This window comes from Equus quagga, chromosome 3, assembly GCF_021613505.1.
Source record: "Equus quagga isolate Etosha38 chromosome 3, UCLA_HA_Equagga_1.0, whole genome shotgun sequence".
Taxonomy (NCBI): domain Eukaryota; kingdom Metazoa; phylum Chordata; class Mammalia; order Perissodactyla; family Equidae; genus Equus; species Equus quagga.
Genome location: NC_060269.1, coordinates 20,595,297 through 20,615,584, shown reverse-complemented (window position 1 = coordinate 20,615,584; position 20,288 = coordinate 20,595,297). Strand labels below are relative to the sequence as shown.

At 34.6% G+C, this 20,288-nt stretch overlaps 1 protein-coding gene across 3 annotated transcripts in view; it reads left to right on the top strand.

Moving 5' to 3' along the window:
• Window positions 1–20,288, top strand: part of SCLT1 (sodium channel and clathrin linker 1) — a 146,222-nt gene that overhangs the window by 20,696 nt on the left and 105,238 nt on the right. For all 3 annotated transcript variants that reach the window (XR_006887827.1, XM_046655613.1, XM_046655614.1), the window contains exons 3-5: window positions 5,419–5,477; window positions 6,014–6,086; window positions 9,833–9,888. Coding sequence is in view for 2 of the 3 variants with exons in the window: in XM_046655613.1 (XP_046511569.1) it covers window positions 5,419–5,477; window positions 6,014–6,086; window positions 9,833–9,888 (188 nt within the window). In the remaining variant the exon portion in view is untranslated. The remainder of the gene's footprint in view (window positions 1–5,418; window positions 5,478–6,013; window positions 6,087–9,832; window positions 9,889–20,288) is intronic.

The following is a 20,288-nucleotide window of genomic DNA, read 5'->3' as shown; positions in this document are numbered from 1 at the left end:
AGACCTACACACTGCTCATCAAGCCATTCTGTGGCAGCATCCCACATACAAAATAGAGGAAGACTGGCACAGATGTTAGCTCAGAGACAATCTTCCTCAGGCGAAAAGAAGAAGATTGGCAATGGATGCTATCTCAGGGCCAATCTTCCTCACCAAAAAAAAAAAAAAAAGAAGAAAAGAAAAGCCAACTTGTGGAATGTAGCTAAAACAATGTTTAAAGGGAAGTTTTTAGACTGAATTATGTGTATTTGAAAAACAGAAATGATTGAAAAAGCAGAGCAAATTAAACCCAAAGCAAGAAAGACAAAAGAAAGGAGATAGAAATCAATGAAATAAAAAATAACCATAATATTGGGAAAAACAACAGAGCTGAAAAATTAGTTGTTTTAAAAGATCAGTAAAATTCATAAACCCCTACCGAGGTAGATCAGAGAAAAAGAGAAAATCCAAATTATGAGAATCAGATGAAAACTTTGACATCACTGCAGAGCCTACATACATTAGAAAATGACTATAAGAGGATATTATAAACAACTTTACACCAATTACTTTGGCAATTTAGATGAAATAGGCAAAATGCCTTGAAAAGCAAAACTTAATAAAACTGACACAAGAAGCAGTAGAAAATCTGAGTAGTCTTTCATTTACTAAAAAAACTAAATTCAATGTTAAAAATCTTCCCACAAAGAATACCTTATGTCTGGAGGACTTTATAGTAAACTTTTCTAAACGCATAAAGGAAGAAATAAAACCAATCTTATATCTCTCTTCTAGAGAGTAGGAAAAAGAGAATCCCATCTCAAATGCTTTTATGAGGCTGGCATAACCTTGATACCAAAACTTGCAACAGACTTTTGGAAAAAAGATAGTTATAGACAGTCTTACTCATGAACTTACGTTCAAAAAGCCTTAACAATTATTAGAAAATCAAATATATTAAAAAGACAGTGCCACACCACCAGGTGGAGATTTATTCCAGCAATACAAAGATGGTTTAACATTTGAAAGTAAATCATTGTAAATCACCATAATGACGGGGAGGGGAAAAGAATAAAATTATGTGACTATCTCAAGAGATCTAGAAAATAATCGATAAAATTCAACTCCCTACCATGATAAAAAACTTTCAGCAAACTAGGAATAGAAAGAAGCATCCTCAGTTTGATAGACTGGCTACAGAAAACGACATATGCCTTATACTTGATGGTGAAATGTCGAAAGTTTTCCCCCTGAGAAGGGGAATGGGGCATGGATGCCTGCTAAAATCGTTTGTATTCAACATTATATTATATATTCAACATTATATTGAGCAAGATGAATAAAGATATGAAAACTGGAAAGAAAGAAATAATACTTCAAAATAACCATTATTTGCAGGAAATAAGATTCCATATATAGAAAATCCAAAAAACATCTTCAAACTCTCTGACAATGAATTTAACATGTCTTTGTAGGCAAGGCAAAATTACAAATTTTATTTTATTTTATTTCTGTAAACAGCAACAATCCAATTGACAATGAAATTTACATAGTGATGCTATTTACAGTAATATGTAAAATAGATATTTAGGAAGAATTTTCATAAAAAGTAAGACTTGAAAACTATAAAATATTGATAAAAATTAAGGAAGAATAAGACAAATGTAAGAATGTACTATATTCATAGATTGCAAGGCTTAATTGGATTCAACAAAATCCCAATCAAAATGCCAGTGGGATTTTTTTACTTCAGACTTGACAAGCTGTTTCCAAAATTTATTTTCAAAGAGCCGAGAAGAGAGGCCAACCTGGTTGCTCAGTAGTTGAGTTCATGCAGTCCACTTTGGTGGCCCAGGGATCACAGGTTCAAATCCTGAGTGCAGACCTATACACTGCTCATTGAGCCATGCTGTGGCAGCATCCCACATACAAAATAGAGGAAGACTGGAAGAGATGTTAGCTCAGGGACAATCTTCCTCAAGCAAAAAGAGAAAGATTGGCAACAGATGTCTAACTTAGGGCCAATCTTCCTCACCGAAAAAAAAAAAAGCACCAAGAAGAGCTAAGACCGTCTTAAGGAAGAATAACAAAACTGGAGAAAAGATACTACCAGATGTCAAGGTTTACTGTAAAGCTCTAATAAGGCAGTGTGATATTGACAAAGGAGAGACAAGTAAACCAGTTGAACAGAATAAAGAAATAACCATATACATGCCAGATTTCCAGATAGGAAAAAAAGAAAAGAATCTCAATCCCTTCTGGATTGATTGTATATCTAAATGTGTTCAGTAAAATAATAAAGCTTTTAGAAGAAAACTTAGGGGAACCAGTCTATCAACTTGCAATAGGCATGATATCTTCAACAGGACACAAAAATCAGTAATTATAAATTAAATGACTGATAAACTAGACTATAACAAAATGGAAGAATTTATGTTTGTTAAAAGACACAGTTAAGAAAATGGAAGGCAAGCTACTGAATGAAAGAATATATTTGCAATCTGGCAAAAACTCAATATATAAAAAATGTCTTCAAATCAATAACAAAAAAAGTACTCATTAGAGAAGCAGGCAAAAACCTTGAAAAGGCACTTCACAGTGGTCAATAAACTTATGAAAAGGTGTTCAACTTTAATGTTTATCAGATAAATGAAAATTAAAGCCACAATCAGATACTGCCACACACCCACTGGCTAAAGTAAAAGACATAAATCCAAGTGTGGACAAGCATGTGGAACAACTCTCTTATACTGCCTGTGGAAGAGTAAATTGGTACAATCACTTTAGAAAGTTGGTACAGTCACTGTTAGAACTGACTGATGCATACCCTATGAGTCATCACTTCCACTCCTAGGAATACCCATCAGAAATGTGTACGCCAAAAGACGTTTACGAGAATGTTCATTTAACAGAAGACATACGTATATTGTAGCATCCTTATAGAATGAACTAGTATATGGCAAGAACAATGAATGAATGAAAACTGCAGCAAAAAGAGTGAATCTCAGAAACCTGATTTGAGCAGAAGACAGCCATAAAAGAGAATGTGCTAAATGATTACATTTTTATAATTCTAAAAGACAGGCAAAACTAGTCTCTAGTGTGGGAAGTCTGGCTGTTTAGTAACACTTGAAGGACTGGTACCAATCTGCACAAGTTCTGTTAACATTGTACCTACTGTGCAAAGTAAAGCCTGCTTGTGTTCTGTTTCTTGATCTGAGTTCTGGTTGCACTGGTATGTTTACTTTGTGAAAACTTATTTAGTAGTATACTTATAATTTGTGCACTTTTGTATGTCTGTATGTAGTACTTGAATAAAAAAAATTGTCTTCCTTTCATCTAGTCATTCTCACCATTCTGTGCCTCTTTCATAGGTTGTCTTTATTCTTGTTATTTCTTGTTCCTTTGCCTCTCTCTCCTCTGACTCTGCAAGCTGTCTTATGGGTAAGGACCATGAGTTGTTCATCTTTGTATTACCTGCTGTGTCTAACATGGGCCCTTGCACATAGTAGGTAAAATAAGTGTTTACAGAGTTAAGATGTTGAAAATTTGTTAAGTGAAACTTTAGAACTCAGAGGCTTCTTCGAGTGATATTTTTTATTCATTTTTAATTATGTGTGTGATCATGAATACCTTTTCCCTTCAAAAAACCAGAATATTACAGATGCGCTTAAAAATCTCTTTGAACCCCTCACTCCTCACCCCTCATTTCTTTCCCTCTACCCTTAGAAGTAACCTCTTTGTTTTTGTGATATGTCCATGTTGATGCATATAAATTGTGTTAATTCCTTGAACTACTTATGGGATCCTGTTGTATTATTTTTCTTTTATCCTGTTGATGGACATTGTTTTTATTTTTTTATTACAGTAAAAGGTGCATTGAATATCTTTGTATATCTCCTTGTGTTTGTATATTTTTCCATACTTTCTACTAGATACTAAATTTTTGGTCATGTTACAAATGTTGCTGGCCTTTTAACTTTGCTTATAGTACTTTTAGCTGTATAAAAGTTTTAAATTTGGATGTTGTAAAATGTCGCTCTTTCTGTTTATAGGTTTTACTCCTGATGTCTTCTAGCTAGAAAATGTATTTTGAGTGAAAGTATGCTAGGCATTGCTTGGGATATTGATGAACAAAATAGACAAAAGCCTCTATATTTTTGGAGCTTAAGAAAGCTTTCTGTATCCCAAAGTCAATAGTACATTTTCTTTGCATAATTGTTAAATATTTTTAAGACATTTGGATCTGTGATATATCTGTAATTTATCCATTTGACACATGCTGGAATCTGATTTTATTTTGTTACCCAGTACTACTAGTTGAAAAGCAATATTTTGTCCATTCAATTATAATTGCACTTCTTTTATATACTACATATCCGTAAATGCTTGAGTCTATTTCTGGTTTTTCTATACTGTTCTGTTTGATACTGTGCCTGTACTGGGTTTTTTTTTAATTACTCTAGCATTACAGGATTTTGATATGTAGTAGGGCAAGTCCTTCCCTTTTTTCCTTTTCCTTTTTTTCTGACATTATCTCGGCTATTCCTGCATATTTACTCATTCATAGGAACTTTAAGATCTGTTTAAGATCAAGTGTCATAGTTTATTCTATTGAATTTTTTTCAATTGCATTGCAGTTGTAGTGAATTTTAGAGAATTGATATACTTACAGTATTGACTCTTTCATAATCCATGAATATGGTAGAGTACCCTGTTTATTTAGACCTTCTTTTTGTCCTTCAGTACGTTTTTCAATAAAGTTATTGCAACATTTTTGTTTTATTCGCAAGTACTATCTTTTGTCACAGTCCTGAATAGGGTATTTTTTCCTATTACATTTTCTAATTGTTGCTAATATTTGGGAAGGCTACTGCTTTTTTATATTGATCTTCTATCTGGTGACTTAGTGTACTCTCTTATTTGTCCTAATAATTGGTAGGTTATATATAGAGTTTTCTAGGTAAATGGTCAAATTGTCTGTAAATATTAATAGTATTGTATCATCTTTCTCAACTTGTAAATCTCTGACTCCTTACCCCCACAACAGGTTGCGTTGGTTAGAACCTCTAGTACAGTGTTGAATTTTAGCAGGGATAATGAGCAGCCTTGCATTACTACGAATTTCATGCAGTACGTCTGATGTTTCACTATGAAGAATAGTAATTGATGTAGGTTTCTGGTAGATATTCATTATCAAATTGAGAAATTTCTTCCTATTTCTAGTTTACCAAGAGTTTTTATTATGTATGGGTGTTCAAATTTACCAAATACATTTTCGACATCAATTTAGATTACTTTTTTCCCTTTCTTTTTTAGTTGCATTAATAGATTTTCTAAGGTTATAAAAATTTTAGTTGTATTTAATTTTAAAATACTGTCAGTTTTGGCTAGGATAATGTGAGAAAACATTTTAAGATGCAATATTCTCTATTATAGAAAGCTGTCTTCAAAGGAGATGGAGATGACGCATTAGAAAACTCAGTAGTTGACCAAAGGTAAGATTAAGTTACCAGAAAAATATTACTTTCTTAAATATACTTAATTATTATTAAAATGATTTCTTTAATGTTAGGAGTGTTTATTTTATGGTCTGCTATAGTAAGATTTAAATGATCTGTCATTGAATCGATAAGGAAAAAAAAGCTAGTATTGTAGTCTATAAGAATGGATCTCAACTGGGATGATTTTGCCTTCCTCCCCTCCCCAGATATTTGACAATGTCTGGAAGCATTTTTGCTTGTCACAACTGTGGAGGGTGAGGGTGCTACTGGCATCTAATGGGTAGAGGCCAGGGATGCTGCTAGACATTCTACAGTGCGCAAGTCGTCCCCCACAACAAATCATTATCCAGCTCAAAATATTAATTGAGCTAAGATTGAGAACCCCTGGGTTAGGAAAAAGGCAAAGTATTGATTGCTATGGGTAAATTTAACATAAGAAATTTTGATGCGCAACTTATTTCATGTCACATGTTTATTAAACTAGATTGAACAGATTATACAATCTTTTTAATTTTGTATTTTTTCTTTAGCTTTTTAGCTCCTCTTATTACTGAGTATGATAAGCAACTGAAAGAGCTAAATGGGCAGCTGAAATATTATCAGGTATGAAATCATAGTAATCAAGCTTTTTGTAATTTTATAAAGATAGAAAAAGTAACATAGATAGACTCACTTTCTTTTCTAAAACATTGGTGAAGAAGAAAATATTTAGCTATAACTAATCAGTTCTTGGCCCCCTGTAAGTATATGTGTGTGTTTTGTGTGTGTGTATATGTATATGTGTGTGTGTTTAAAGATTATCTTTGGATTGGTTTTTTAATCCAGTGTTTCCTTGCTCTTGCTGTCTCACAGGAGCATCTCTTAGACGCTTAGAATTCTTAATCTCATTATGTTTGCTTGCATCTTTATTGTTCCCCCAGGAAGAACCAAAACCATCTCACATCCTTTTTTGACCTTTCTCTTTACCCTCATTCTACTTGTATGTCCTATTATTTGGAGAATGGGTTTTTTCCCCCAATTTCATATATTGTGTCTATCAGATTTTAGATGCTATTGATCCACTTCTAATGTAAACTTAAGCTGTGGCAGCTTTTATCAGAAATAATCTTAGTAATGAGGGTTTACTTTAGAAGTGAAGAGAGTGAAGGAACTGAGGAAGCTTCTGGGTCCCAGAATTTCTAAGACTAGGGTATATAGCAGGCTCATGGAGAACTGGAATAATAGCAAAGCATTGTTTAGGATACAATCTGAGTTTCAAGGAGCTACATTTTTAAAGTATACCTAATGTTTATAATCTGTTTCTGTGATTTGAAAGTGTTTTTTACATTTCCCCCTCAAATTTCGACCTTTCTGATTGTTGGATAACCATACAATGGAAACGTTTCTTAAATAAATGCTATATGTCTTGAGCCAAGCCCACCAGGAGGTGGTGACCTCCCCTTTTTAGAGTTTTGAGTTTGTGTTTGGCTTAAATACCAATCCCTGGATCAGTTCAGTTGTGATAAGAGTAGCAGGATTGGCCTAATTTAATGCAAATGGAAGAAAGTATAACAAAAATGTCGTATAAAAACAGCCCCTTGATACTGATTTCCTCAGAATGGGGCTGTGGATGTGGCAGACTCTAAGAACTTCATTTGTATCTCTCTTACTTTCTTTTCTATTCATGCATGCACAGCAAGAGGTCCTGCCACATGCTCTGAAGTCTAGTGCATAGTAAGCCTTCAATTTTTGATGAATGAATAAATGCTGGGGCTTATTCGAACAAGATGATTAAATCCATCTTAACAATCTCTCATATATAAATTAATGGAGTGATGTGTACTTTTACTAAAAGAACACCTAATGCTTACATCTTCTAAAAATAAATTTAGGTTATTCCATTGCATTTGAAATTATTTATACTTTCCTTTCCAAGGTTTTATTCTCTAATATATAAAATTTATAAAAGTGATCCTATAGACCCAAATATCAAAAAGAAGCATTTGTTTAAATTGCAATTTCTGTTTTATCATGTGTTAATTAACTGTTTTCCTAGTCTTTACTGTGTGCTTGTTAGCCTGTGTCCATTTAAGGTTGAACCAACCATCGTAATGTCTTTTAATCTTTCTTATTGACAAAGAACAACAGAAAGCTCTATTTTGCACAAATGGCATTTTCCTTTTATTTTTAGGACTAGTGAGTCTAAAATTTCTGCTGAATTCATCTCTCAGGATTGCTATAATGACATATTATGTGGTTTTATTGTTATAAAATGGAACAGCTAGTTATCTTCAAATCAGCTGTTTTAAATTTTTAATAATCTGATTCATGTATCTCTTTATTCAGCTATTTTTACTAAGGTGTTTAACTTCATTTCTCCATTTGGCATCCCCACTCTTAGAGTGATTACTGAGTTAATTATAAGAAAAGAAACTGTAGCAGAAAGCCCAAGATTCTGTAATGAGAATAGTTGCTACTTTTAAAGAGAAAAAAGATGTTGACAGCTACTTTTAAGAACAGTTGCTCACATAGATATTATTGATTAGAACTACTTCTTATGGTTTATCTCAATGACCCAGTCAAAAAATAGTATATCTTGAAAGCAAGAAAAGTATCACTATAGTCCTCTATATGAAAGATTTTCTTCCAGAAAATGTAAATAATGGGGGAAAATTTGATGACATGAGAGGTACTGCTGAGATTTCATTTCCTTCCAACTATTAAATATTTTGAAATATTTTACAATTAAAGAATCTGTAGTGTGGCTGTAATGATCCACCTTTAATCCTTGCTAATGCACATATTTCCTATTTGAGTAATAAATAGTTTTCAAGATACACTAACATTTTGCAACTTTTAAAGATCAATTTTTTTTAATTACAAAAGGGGGATAATTGCTGCAATAAAATCCAAACCTCCTAGCTTGGCATTCAAGACCTGCCGCCTGCCTTTCCAATTTTCCCTCTCGCTGCGTCACTCCATGTATGTTCAGTTCTCAATTATCTGGTAGTGAACTCATTCATTTTGATTTAATTGTGATTCAGGCACAGCAGGCACCTGGGAAAGCTTCACCTTTCAAGCCAGCTTTGTAGTTAGAATTGGCTGTTGCTGGTTTCCTAGACCAAGCTCCTTGAGCTTTTCTGGTTGAAAGGGAGAGGAAAGCCTTGGAGTATTGCCTGTTCCATCCTGCCCTTGCCAGGTTCCCTGCAGGCTTGGCTCCTCTCCTTTAGCCCAGGGCACCCAGTCAAGACTAACAACTATCCTGAGCTGATTGCGGTTTGGTTTAAGTGTGATTTTACATGGTCTCCTTCCTGCTCTCCACTAGCCCATGTGACTCTTATTGAGCGCTGACTACTGTGCCTGTGTTATCAAATATTTTTTACTTCTTTGCTTTTACTCATATTTCTCCCTGCTTGAAATGCACTTCCTTAGCTATTGAAATCCTACAATCCTTTTATGTCCTCAGAGAGAAATAATCATACCTTCATCTCATTCCCTTTACGGTATATATTTTGTTCTTATTTATATTTTAGTTAGTGATTTTTTTTACCATTTTTCCTGTTACAGTCTATGTTAGTGACCGTAGCAGACTTATGTAGTGCAGAGAGTTTAAACAGTTAATAAAGGTGATGAATCAGAGACTGAATGAATTACTGCTAAAAAAGATCTCTTTTCTTTTTTCACCATTAACATTTTACTTTTTGAAATACAAGTGCTTATGTGGGTTTCTGCTAAACTATGGTAAGTTAAGCTATACCTTCAAGGTATAGGGATCATCTGCTCTTTATTATAGTGACATACTGAGGAATATCTTTCATCTGTTTTTTGTTGTGTTTTTTTTGAGGAAGATTAGCCCTGAGCTAACATCTGCCGCCAATCCTTCTCTTTTTGCTGAGGAAGACTGGCCCTGAGCTAACATCCGTGCCCATCTTCCTCTACTTTATGTGTGGGACGCCTACCACAGCATGGCTTGCCAAGCGGTGCCATGTCCGCACCCGGAATCCGAACTGGCAAACCCCGGGCCACCAAAGCAGAACGTGCGAACTTAACTGCTGCGCCACTGTGCCGGCCCCTCTTTCGTCTGTTTTTTAATAAACATCTGTAAATCATAGGAGTTGCATTCATAAATTTTTCTTAGTGTGTTATGTAAAATATTTTTATTTATATTCTGGTCCAAATGAGTGTTCTATTATCCTTTGTATATCACTAAGATATGCATATTTAATATTACTTGTTAGAAGTGAAGAATGATTATTTCTTACCTGTAGACTGGTGTCATAGACTCTGACTGCTTGCATTTGAATGGACTACTTAATACAGATCTAATTGTCTGGGAAATGTATTGCTCCAACCATATTTTATTCTTTCAGAAACAGACAGGTGAGATGAAACTACAACTTGAAAATGTCATCAAGGAAAATGAAAGGTAGATCAATTAACTATTGATTATTTTATTGTTGTCTTCAATAACTTTTATTGTTGTTTGATGTTTCATTCATATAGTATATTGGTTATGAGTGTGCATTCTGGGGCCTGATTTCTTGTTTGATTCCTGGCTCCATTATTTACTAGCTATGTGACCTTGGACAAGTTACTTAACTTCTTTGTGCTTTAGTTCTCTCATTTTTAAATTGGAGAACCTATTTCATAGGGCTGACTGTAAGGGATAAAGTAAGTGCTTAAAATAGGGTACATAATCACTTTATAAATATTAGCAATCATTAATAGTATAGTGCATAATATACATGTGTGGGGGAGGAAGACATTTCCTCTACCCACTCTGGGTCCTTCTGGCTGGACAACAAATTAAATTCACATGAGTCAGAATAACAGGAAAAAATTAAACAAAGCTTTGTAACATGTACACATGGGAGAGGCTCAGGAAAACTGAGCAACTTGCCAAAATGGCAGAAGCACTCACCTTAAATACCCTCCTCAGCTAAAGACAAAGGAGGATGTTGCGGGTGGGAGGGAGTCAGTTATGGGAGGTTACCAGAAAAGTACAGTAAACAAGAGTAAGGTTATTATGCAGATTTAAGTCCTTGCCTTCTGCATTGATAAGAGTTTCTAGAGATGAGGTCATCCCCCCTTCTTCCTGGTACAAAGAGAGAGACACCTTTACAGATGGAGATTTCCTTTACAAATGTAAATGTCTCTTGCAAAGGGTGACTTGCTTTCCAGAGTTTCTCTCATGTCTGCAGTTTTTAAAAGTAACCATCCCAAAATAATCCTCATGCCAAAGAGAGGTATCTTGGGGTGGCCAATTCCAGTCCCCCACACACGTATGTTATGAAACATACTGATAAAATGAAAACCTGTCAACCCGTCATCCAGTTAAGAGCTAAAATGTTGCCAATACTTGTGCATCTGTCCATGTTTTCCTCCCCTATGCCATCCCTCTCTTTCCCTCTGCCAGAAGTTAACACTTTTTGAATTTTGTGTTTATCATTCCCTTGCTTTTTAATTTTTTTATAGGTATTTGTATTCCTAACAATATATTATTTAGTTCTGCATTTTTTTAAACTATATAAAAATGGTGTCATTTAGTCTTTTGAGACTTACTTTTATTTCACTCAGTATCATGCACAAGTATAAGTTGCAAGGGATGAAATTGCTGGATCATAGTGGTTATGTGAATATTCAATTTTGCAATATAATGCCAACTTAATTTCCAAAGTGGCTATGCTAATTTATGTCCCCACCAGTGATATTTATGAGTTCTTATTGGTCTGTATCTTCTGTCAGCACTTGCTCTTATCAGGTTTCTTAACATTTCTTGTTTTGATTTTTGTTGTTTGGTTTTGTGGTTTTAATTTACATTTTCCTGAATACTAATACGGTTAACCATTTTTCATACGTTTATTTACCCATGTGGTTTTCTTTTCTCATGAAATGCTTGTTCCTTTATTTTTCTCATATTCTATTTATCTTTTCCTTATTAAATTGTCAAAGTACTTTATATAATTTGTATTCTGAGTATTTGTGGGTGTGCCAGTCAATGATTGACACTGACTGCATTGGCAGTAAGCGGTAACCATTATAGAAGTTTGTATTCTGAGTATTTGTGGGTGTGCCAGTCAATGATTGACACTGACTGCATTGGCAGTAAACAGTAACCATTATAGAAGTTTCAGACAGGAAGAGATTTAGTTACTTACATTTAAGTAGTAGGCAAGAAGGTCATTGGTTTTAGGGTGGCAGCTTAGAGGCTGTGATCTTCAGGCAAGGAATTTATGCTGCTGCCAACCATCTCTGTTGCTACTTCTACAGTATCATTTCTGTGAAGCTGGAGACTTGATACTGGAAAGTGGGGCATAGGGTACTGACTACAGGAGACAGTCATGTCTGTCCAGTTTTGCTTGCCATCTGTCATACCAACAGAAAAATGTTCTCACTGCGCTTCTGCCTTCCATATCCCCTCCAGTGCCTCTCACTGGTGAAACGTTAATTCCGTCCATGTCTCCAGCTTTAAGGACATCTTGGAAATGTAGTTTTGACTTTTAGCCACTATGATAGAGGCTGGGGTATGGAAAGGGGTGGGAATGAATAGTGAGTGCCAGTGGCCCATACAACATGCTAGACAATAGTTGATACAGATATCTATTCCCAGATTGTGATGTTGGATGAACAGAATATTCTTTTTTTTTTTTTAAGGTAGTTGAATATATCCATCTTCTTTCTTGGTTGTTTCTCTAACAAATCCTCTTTCAGCCTGTGGTCATAAAGATCTCTTACATTTTCTTCTAAAAATGTTAAAGTTTTATTCTGTCCCAAATTTCTTAACTTTTAAAGGTCAGGCAGCTAGCCTGAAATCAGATATATCTTTTGTTGTTGACTTGTGTAACTAGAGGGAAAAATGAAGAAATAAATTTTTTTTAGTTTTAAATTCATTTAAAGCACGGGCTCTTTTAAAATTTGGCATTCTTTTGTTTGCATTCCTCTGTGTAAATCTTTTAATTTGGTTTTCAGTTTTTCTCATTTATTTGTGTTTTTCCCCATGGGAAAATTTTTCTAACTTTAACTTTTTAGGACTTACAATTCTTTCTCAAAATAATTATTAAAAGGCTATGCTCCTCCTAGTAAATAATATTACTAGGATTTCTGAATCGCCAATGTGTTTAGATTAAGCTTGTATTTTAATGTATTGGGGATAGATAAAATATTATGTGTTTGAGCTACTTATTTAATGGTTTCTTATATTTGCCTCCACACTCTTCCTTTCATGTCCAGGTCTTTTGAAGACAGTCTTTTAAAAATCTGCTTTCACTTATTTAACAGTAATGTGGTCATTTCTCACGTACGTATTTGTTCGTAGGAAAGTGGGGAAAAATGGCTTCTGAGCTTATTAAAAGGCACTTTTAGGGACTCAAAAATGTTACCAGGTTTTAAAGTGGACTCTGTCTTTAGGGAAGCACCCTACTTTTAATTATGTATTGCAGTTAAGGACTGCAAAATCAACAGACTTTATCATTTTTAAGGAAAATATCTTAACTATGTATACATGGTCAGGTCTGAATAATGGAAGCTAGCAATGGCGTGGATTATATAATAGTATGCAATTCCACATTATTGGGTTTTGTAAACATTTTAATACTTACATTTGTATATGGGTATATATTATCTAGGAATTGATTACAAATAGGAAATAATGAAGTAATTTTATAAAAATGAGACTAAGGAAGAGGTGAAAAAATAGTTATTTTATCATCCTCCCAATTTTAAGTCTATTCCTTGAAACTTAGCTCCTGTTGAGAGTATAGTGTTTTTTCATTTTATTTTATTTTATTTTTTTAAGATTGGCTCCTGAGCTAACATCTGTTGCCAATCTTTCTCCTCCTCCTCCTCCTCCTCCAACCACTCTGCTCTTCCTCCTCCTCCCCTTCCTCTCCCCCTTTTCCCCTTCTCCCCCACCAAAGCCCCCCAGTACATAGTTGTATATTCTAGTTGTAGGTCCTTCTACTTGTGCTATGTGAGACACCATCTCAGCATGGCCTGGTGAGTGGTGCCGTGTCTGCACCCAGGATCTGAACCAGTGAAACCCTGGGCCACCAAAGCAGAGCACACGAATTTAACCACTCAGCCACAGGGCCAACCCCCTTTATTTTGTTTTTTGTCTTATTTTTTTCTTTAATATCGTCTTTTCCTCCTCATAACTTGAGAGGAAGGAAATTGGGAAAGATAGTTAAATGAGTGAATATATGTACAGCATTTTCTAGCACTGAGTAACTACTAATTTTTAGTTATTATTTTTTACTTTATTATTGAAAATGTGGAAGATTCACTTGTTGCCTTCATAAGAGCCATTTTCCTTTTTTTCATAGTGCATATAACCCTGATTTTGTTCTAGTTCCAATGTGCTTAGGGGGGCTGAGCTTCTTCCACAGTCTCAGATGATAAGTCTTTGATTTAAAGCAGTTTGCCTTTCTTTTTGCCAGGGATTGGTCTAGGGATGAACGTGTGACCCACTTTTAGCCAGTGAAGCATAAGGGAAAGTCTGTTGTTTGGGAACTTCTAGGAACGATTTTCCTCCCTGATAGAGAGAAAAACAGACAAGAAGAAAGCCTTACCTCCTTCCTGCTCCTTGTCACTTTAGAAAGCCATGTGTGAAGCTGCTGTAGCCATTTTGTAACCACGAGTGTAGATAACAGAGATTGGAGAAAGGGAAAAATGGGGAAGCCTTTGGTCCTTATTACATTATTGAACTGCTGAAGCAAATCTGGACCACTTACCTTCAGATTTAATATTAGGTGAAGTCATAAAATATTCATTTAGTCATTCATTCATAAATATTTACTGAGTACTTACTAAGTACCAGGCACTATTCAAGGCTCTAGAATACATCAGTGAATAAAACAGACAAAAATCATGATTATTTTTTGTTAGACATTTTGTTACTTGTAGCCAAAGTATGCTAACCGATAGAGAGACTTAATTACATCTGTCAGGGATTCACAAACTATAGCCTGGGCAGCCAAATCTGGCCTGCCACCTCTTTTTGTAAATAAAAGTCTTTTGGCTCACAGCCACGACCATTCATTTGTATATTGTCTGTGGCGGCTTTTGCTCTGCAGTGCTGGAGTTGAATAGTTGCGACAGAGACTAAATGGCCCACAAAGCCTAGAATATTTGCTATCTGGCCCATTACAGAAAAAGTTTACTATTCTCTGATACATGGAGTGATCTTTCTCTGCAAAATCTAACTAGTTTTTAATTTAGCAGTCACCAAAAAGCTTTTTTGAAATTTAAAACTATCTTTACATTTTTATTTAGGGATATTTAGCTTTCGAGTACAGAAATAGAAAACTTCAACAACAATATAAAGTTAGTATTTAATAAATTAAAACCAATGATAGCATATTATTTATTTTACTCTAAATTTGTTAGTTTTTGTTTTCTGGTAGTCTGATATTTATCTTTTTTAAGATTAAAACTAAATCTTTATGATGTAGCAGATTTCAATACAATTATAAAATAGAATTGTTTTTAGCACTATTTTCGTTGATTTGTTCTCATAATTTGACTACTGATAATTGAATTATAATAATATACATCAAAGGTATGATTTTAAATTTGATTTCACCTTCCCTAATAATTGTATCATTAGTGTGTGTTGACAATATCCTATGAACACAACATAGTAAATGTTTATTATCTATTTGAAATTTGGGAAGGAGTTCATGTATGTATTTATAAAAGCAATAACAAAGCCATTATTTTTCAATACTTGTCCAAAAAATGGTATCCTCCACCCCCAAACTTGATTTATTTCTATAGGAGCAGAAGATGAATGAATGTGATTGATCTATTTTCCTGTGAGAGAGAGAAAAGAAATCTCTGGGATTACATGATAAACACTGCTGTTCTAGTGCTAATTTAGGTCATTATATTGTGAGGAAGACCATCCCAAAAAGTCCACCAAAATCCTAAGCTTTAACTATAAAGTTTTAAATTTCTATTTCTAATAATCTCATATAAAGCCAGAGCTACCCTGATTTCTCTGTATGTCTCTGTTTATAGTTGAGTTTATGTTTGTATATTTATGTATATGTATGTTTCTTACCACATGCCCCTTTGATACTAGTCTCAGGTCACACTGGCCTTCTTACTTTGGCTTCCTTAAACCTGGAAAACCTGTTTCCACCTGAACACCTTTTACTTGTTTCTTCGGCCTGGAATGCTCTTCTCCAGACCTGCCCAGGACTGTCTCCTTCCCTTCATTCAGGAAGGCATTCCCTGATCACATAATCTAGCACTGCTGTTCCTACCCCCCCTTTCTCTTTTCTGTTATCCAATTTTATTTTATTCATAATACCCGTTACTCCCTGAAATTATTTTTGCTTGATTATTATTTGTCTTATCTACTTAATTTATCCCTCATGAGAGCAGAGCCCTTATCTATTCTGTTTATCATTGTATACCTCCCACCATTGAACAGTGCTTGATACATAGTAAATGCTCAATAAATATTTGTTGAGTGGATGATTGCAAGTACTAGGAAGATAAACACATACATATATTCATATTTGACTCTTTTTGCTTTGAGAAATAGAGACTCAGGTCATTTTAAGTAAATAGTATAAATAAGGAGATACATGGAGTATAACTAGAACTGGGAAACAATCAGGACCATCTCTAATGGTATACTCTTCTTACCAGTTCTCTTGGTAGCCTTCATTGTCCCTTCTGTGATGACAGCACTGCTCTTCACGTAGCTGCTGTTCCTATTCTTCCAACGAGAAAGCTCTTATTTTCTAGGCCAAATCCTGAAGCACACATTCTTGTTGGCTTAACTAATGGCCAACACTTCTATTTGTCCGAGCCCTTCATGCCAGTCATCTTATGATAGGGCTGCCCTGGAGAAATATGCAAATCTCTAGTCTAATCATTGACACCCCTATGCACAGAATAGCCTATATTGGTCCCCAGAGCATGGACTGTGGTCAAGGATTACTTACGTCTGAGCCTGTCAGGCACCATAACTGCACCATGTCCGATATATATATTAGAGTGTAATTGTGGAAGACAGCACTCTAGCTGGAGACATCAGAGAAGGCTTAAATGAGAAGAAGAAATTTGAGCAGAGTCTTTAAGAATGAATAGGAGTTCATCAACAGAAAAAACATATGTTTAATAATAAAATACAGATCATTTAATATGGCTGTATCTCAGCATATTTATATAGGGGAATTATACATGATAAGGGTGGGGTGGTGGACAAGACCAGGTGATCTAAGGTCTTATATGCTCTGCTAAGGAATTTAAACTTGTCCTACAGGTGGTATAGGGAGCTCTTCAAGGATTTTAAACAGAGGAGGAGGGTACACTTTAGAAGGATTGTATCCAGTTGCACTTTAGAACTGGAAAATTACAGATTGTTCTGGAAAGAATGTGTATGATTCATTGGAGGGGCATAAGAAGGAAAGCAACAATTCTAGTTATTAGCCTGTTTGATATTAATACTAAAAGGTAATGCTACATCATGGCAAGGGTGTGGATACCTTCACTGAGGAAGTTTGGACTTCGAAGATAAATGAAATCTGCCAGATGAGGAGAGGCATATGGAGAGGCTCTACTAGGCAGTTGTCTAGAATATTTTCTAATTATATTTATTTGTTGTACTTTCTCTTCTCACTTATTTGATTCTAGATTCACTAATACTATCTCTTCTCCCCTATTTTAATACTTACAAAATTGGGATGTGGCCATAGTGACCGGCATGTCAAAGATTAATAGGCGACAATTTTTCTTTTTAATGGTTTGTAAAAGAATGATGCATCTCACTATCAATGACAAATTCACTTCAGAGAAATGCTGGTTAGAACTGTGTTTGATGGGGCCGGCCCAGTGGTACAGCGGTTAAGTGCTCACGTTGTGCTTTGGCGGTCCAGGGTTTACTGGTTTGGATCCCGGGTACGGACATGGCACTGCTTGGCTCACCACGCTGTGGTAGGCGTCTCACGTGTAAAGTAGAGGAAGATGGGCACGGATGTTAGCTCAGGGCCAGTCTTCCTCAGAAAAAAAGAGGAGGATTGGCAGCAGTTAGCTTAGAGCCAGTCTTCCTCAGAAAAAAAGAGGAGGATTGGCAGCAGTTAGCTCAGGGCTAATCTTCCTCAAAAAAAAAAAAAAAAAGAATTATGTTTGATTCATCTTTGTCACCTCAAAGATCAAAATTTTTAGAACATCATCTTTGCCAAATTTCTATTGCCTATTTATTATAATTGGTTATAATTTCACCACTGCAGTTGAAAATCACTGGCTGAGTGATTTTCCTGGAATCAATACTTTAATCTGTCTGGAACTCAGTTTCTAAATCTATAAAGTGAGGGATTTGGACTGGTTGATTTCAGTTTTATTGTTTCTATATTTTTAGGATTATAATAAGTGCTCTTTAAATATCTTTTGAAGTGATATTGCAAGTGATAAGATAAAAAAGTAATAAAAACAATTAATAAAACGTATAGCTATATATAATAATTTAAGTAAAGGCACTATAGTATATTATAGAATAATATTTATTTCCTTTAAAAAAAACTTTAATCGGAGATATCTTTTCTCCAACGAAATAGTCAACATCAAGAGGTCAGAAACACTGTTACCCTTTTGAGTTAGTCATGTTGTATCCAGCATAAAACATAGTAGAAGCCCTCTTACCTTCTAGATTCACAGGTGGTCTGTAGATTGAGAGAATCAGTAAAATGAAAAATCATAAAGAAATACATACTTTAAAAAAAGTTTGACTTAATATAAATGTGCATTTATTTAATTTTTTTGATATTTTGCCAAGGTCTTTACTTTGAGTAAGGCTGCTAATTGTAGTCCTTTGTTGTCTTTTATACATAAACTATATAATTCATTCTTTATAATTTCCTGTTTTGGTTTCTTTGAGGAAGGGTGAGAACTTAGAGATCTTTTTGATCTCCTTTTGATCCTCTGTGATTTTATAGTATTCCGACTTTTTATGATTATTTTACCTCCCTCTAATTCAACAGCAACTACTTAACAACTCATCTTTATTGAGTCTTTCATATTTGGTTTAGGTTTCGTAGAAAAAAGCAACTCTTTTGTACTTTTATCACTTGGGTCATATTTAATTTAATTGTACAATTATAATAACAAGTTAAGGCAGATATAATAATTAGCTTAACATCTGTTCCAGCCTCCTTTTAGTATACCTTCCTGCACTGTAGAGTCTGGAAAACAAAGAACTAGTTCAGGATATGAATTAGGTTCTGCTAATGATAAACACTTGTAAAGATCTAAATTAGGAGATAAGTAGGAGGAGAAGCAGTATCTGAGGATCTATTTTTGTGGATGAAAATCTAAGTGTAGTGTGGCTCTAGAGCCAATAATTCTGGCAGCTGCTTCTGTCAAAACTAAGGCGGGGTGTCCCTGCAGGCAGTAGCTCTGGCAGTAACTTCCTGATCCCAGGGTTTCAGCTAAAAAGGTGTGATCCTGGAACCAGCAGTTGGTATAGCTGCTTCCTGATTGTCTAGCTTCCTAGCTGTGGCCTGTGTATCATTTCTTTCAGCTAACCAGTTCTACAATTAGTTAAACCAACAAGCTTGACATCTTTTAGAATTTGCACTAGAAAATAGAGATCGGCTAGTTGATGGTGACTACAGAAAAAGCAGCTATACAGAGAAGTATGGTCCTACTACTGTTATTAATAAATAAGGATAACACTGTTTACTTCCATGAAGCTTTATGTGATTTCTCCTCATACTATCAAGCCAACCAAATGTGATGGAACTTTCTCGTTTTTATTTTCCTATGTCTGTTACATTTTGACTTGCTTATGTATTTAAATAAATACAACCAGAACCAGAAGTATCTTACTATCTTGTATGTAATATCTCTTCAAATATTTGCTGAACTTAATTATCGATGTCTGTTTTTCACGATTTATTAACCATACATAAAAAGCAATGTTTTGAAAAAGATTAACTCCCTAAACCTTTGCAGTACTTAAAATGGTTTTATTTTCTCAACTACACTGCTAATATCTTTGGAGAATTAGATTAAATGCATTTAATCAGTATTTACAAATACATTATAGTATTGCAACTATATTACATTTCAAAGAAAACAAGAGCAAAAATAAGCAGGGATATAAAGGATATAAAAAGCAAATAACAAGTTTGAGTATATGTGTATAGATTTTCTGTTTATGCTACTCATATATCAACCAGCAGGAGTATACTATTTTTTTAAAAGACCTATAAAACATTTACAAACATAGACATGGACTGCTGCAAACCCTCCACACCACATACACATGTACAAATTAAACATAAAGCACACCTACAATAAAATTAGAAATAACAAAAGATGGGCACGAAGACTTTAACTACATTTTCAACTAACTCCTGCGATAAAGAGGAATTGAAAACTAAAATTAAAAACTGAATAAAATGAACCACACATCAAACTAATGAGATGCTAGTTTGTACCAAGCTACTACTCAGAACATTTTTAGTTAATTGAAAGATAAAATTGAAAATAAATGAACTAGAGAGTTCTGTTTATAGTAATGGCAGACTAGGTAACCAGACTCCTTCTGAGAAAAATGAGAGAATCTGGACAAAAACTAGAAAGTTTGGACAGAAATCTAATCTTTGGAAGTGAATTGGAGTCAATAAGAAATTATAGGGCAAAAAATCAGGGAAAGAAAGAAATTCAGGGATAGAAGCCTGCCTTTGGGATTACATTCCCCCAGGTGTATCTCCCTATCCTGGAAGAGGTGAAGAGAGATTTAAAAACTGAGAGCTTGAAATGTATTCACAAGGCTAGAGAAAAAAATTGAAATTCAGGGCCCTGGGTGGGTGG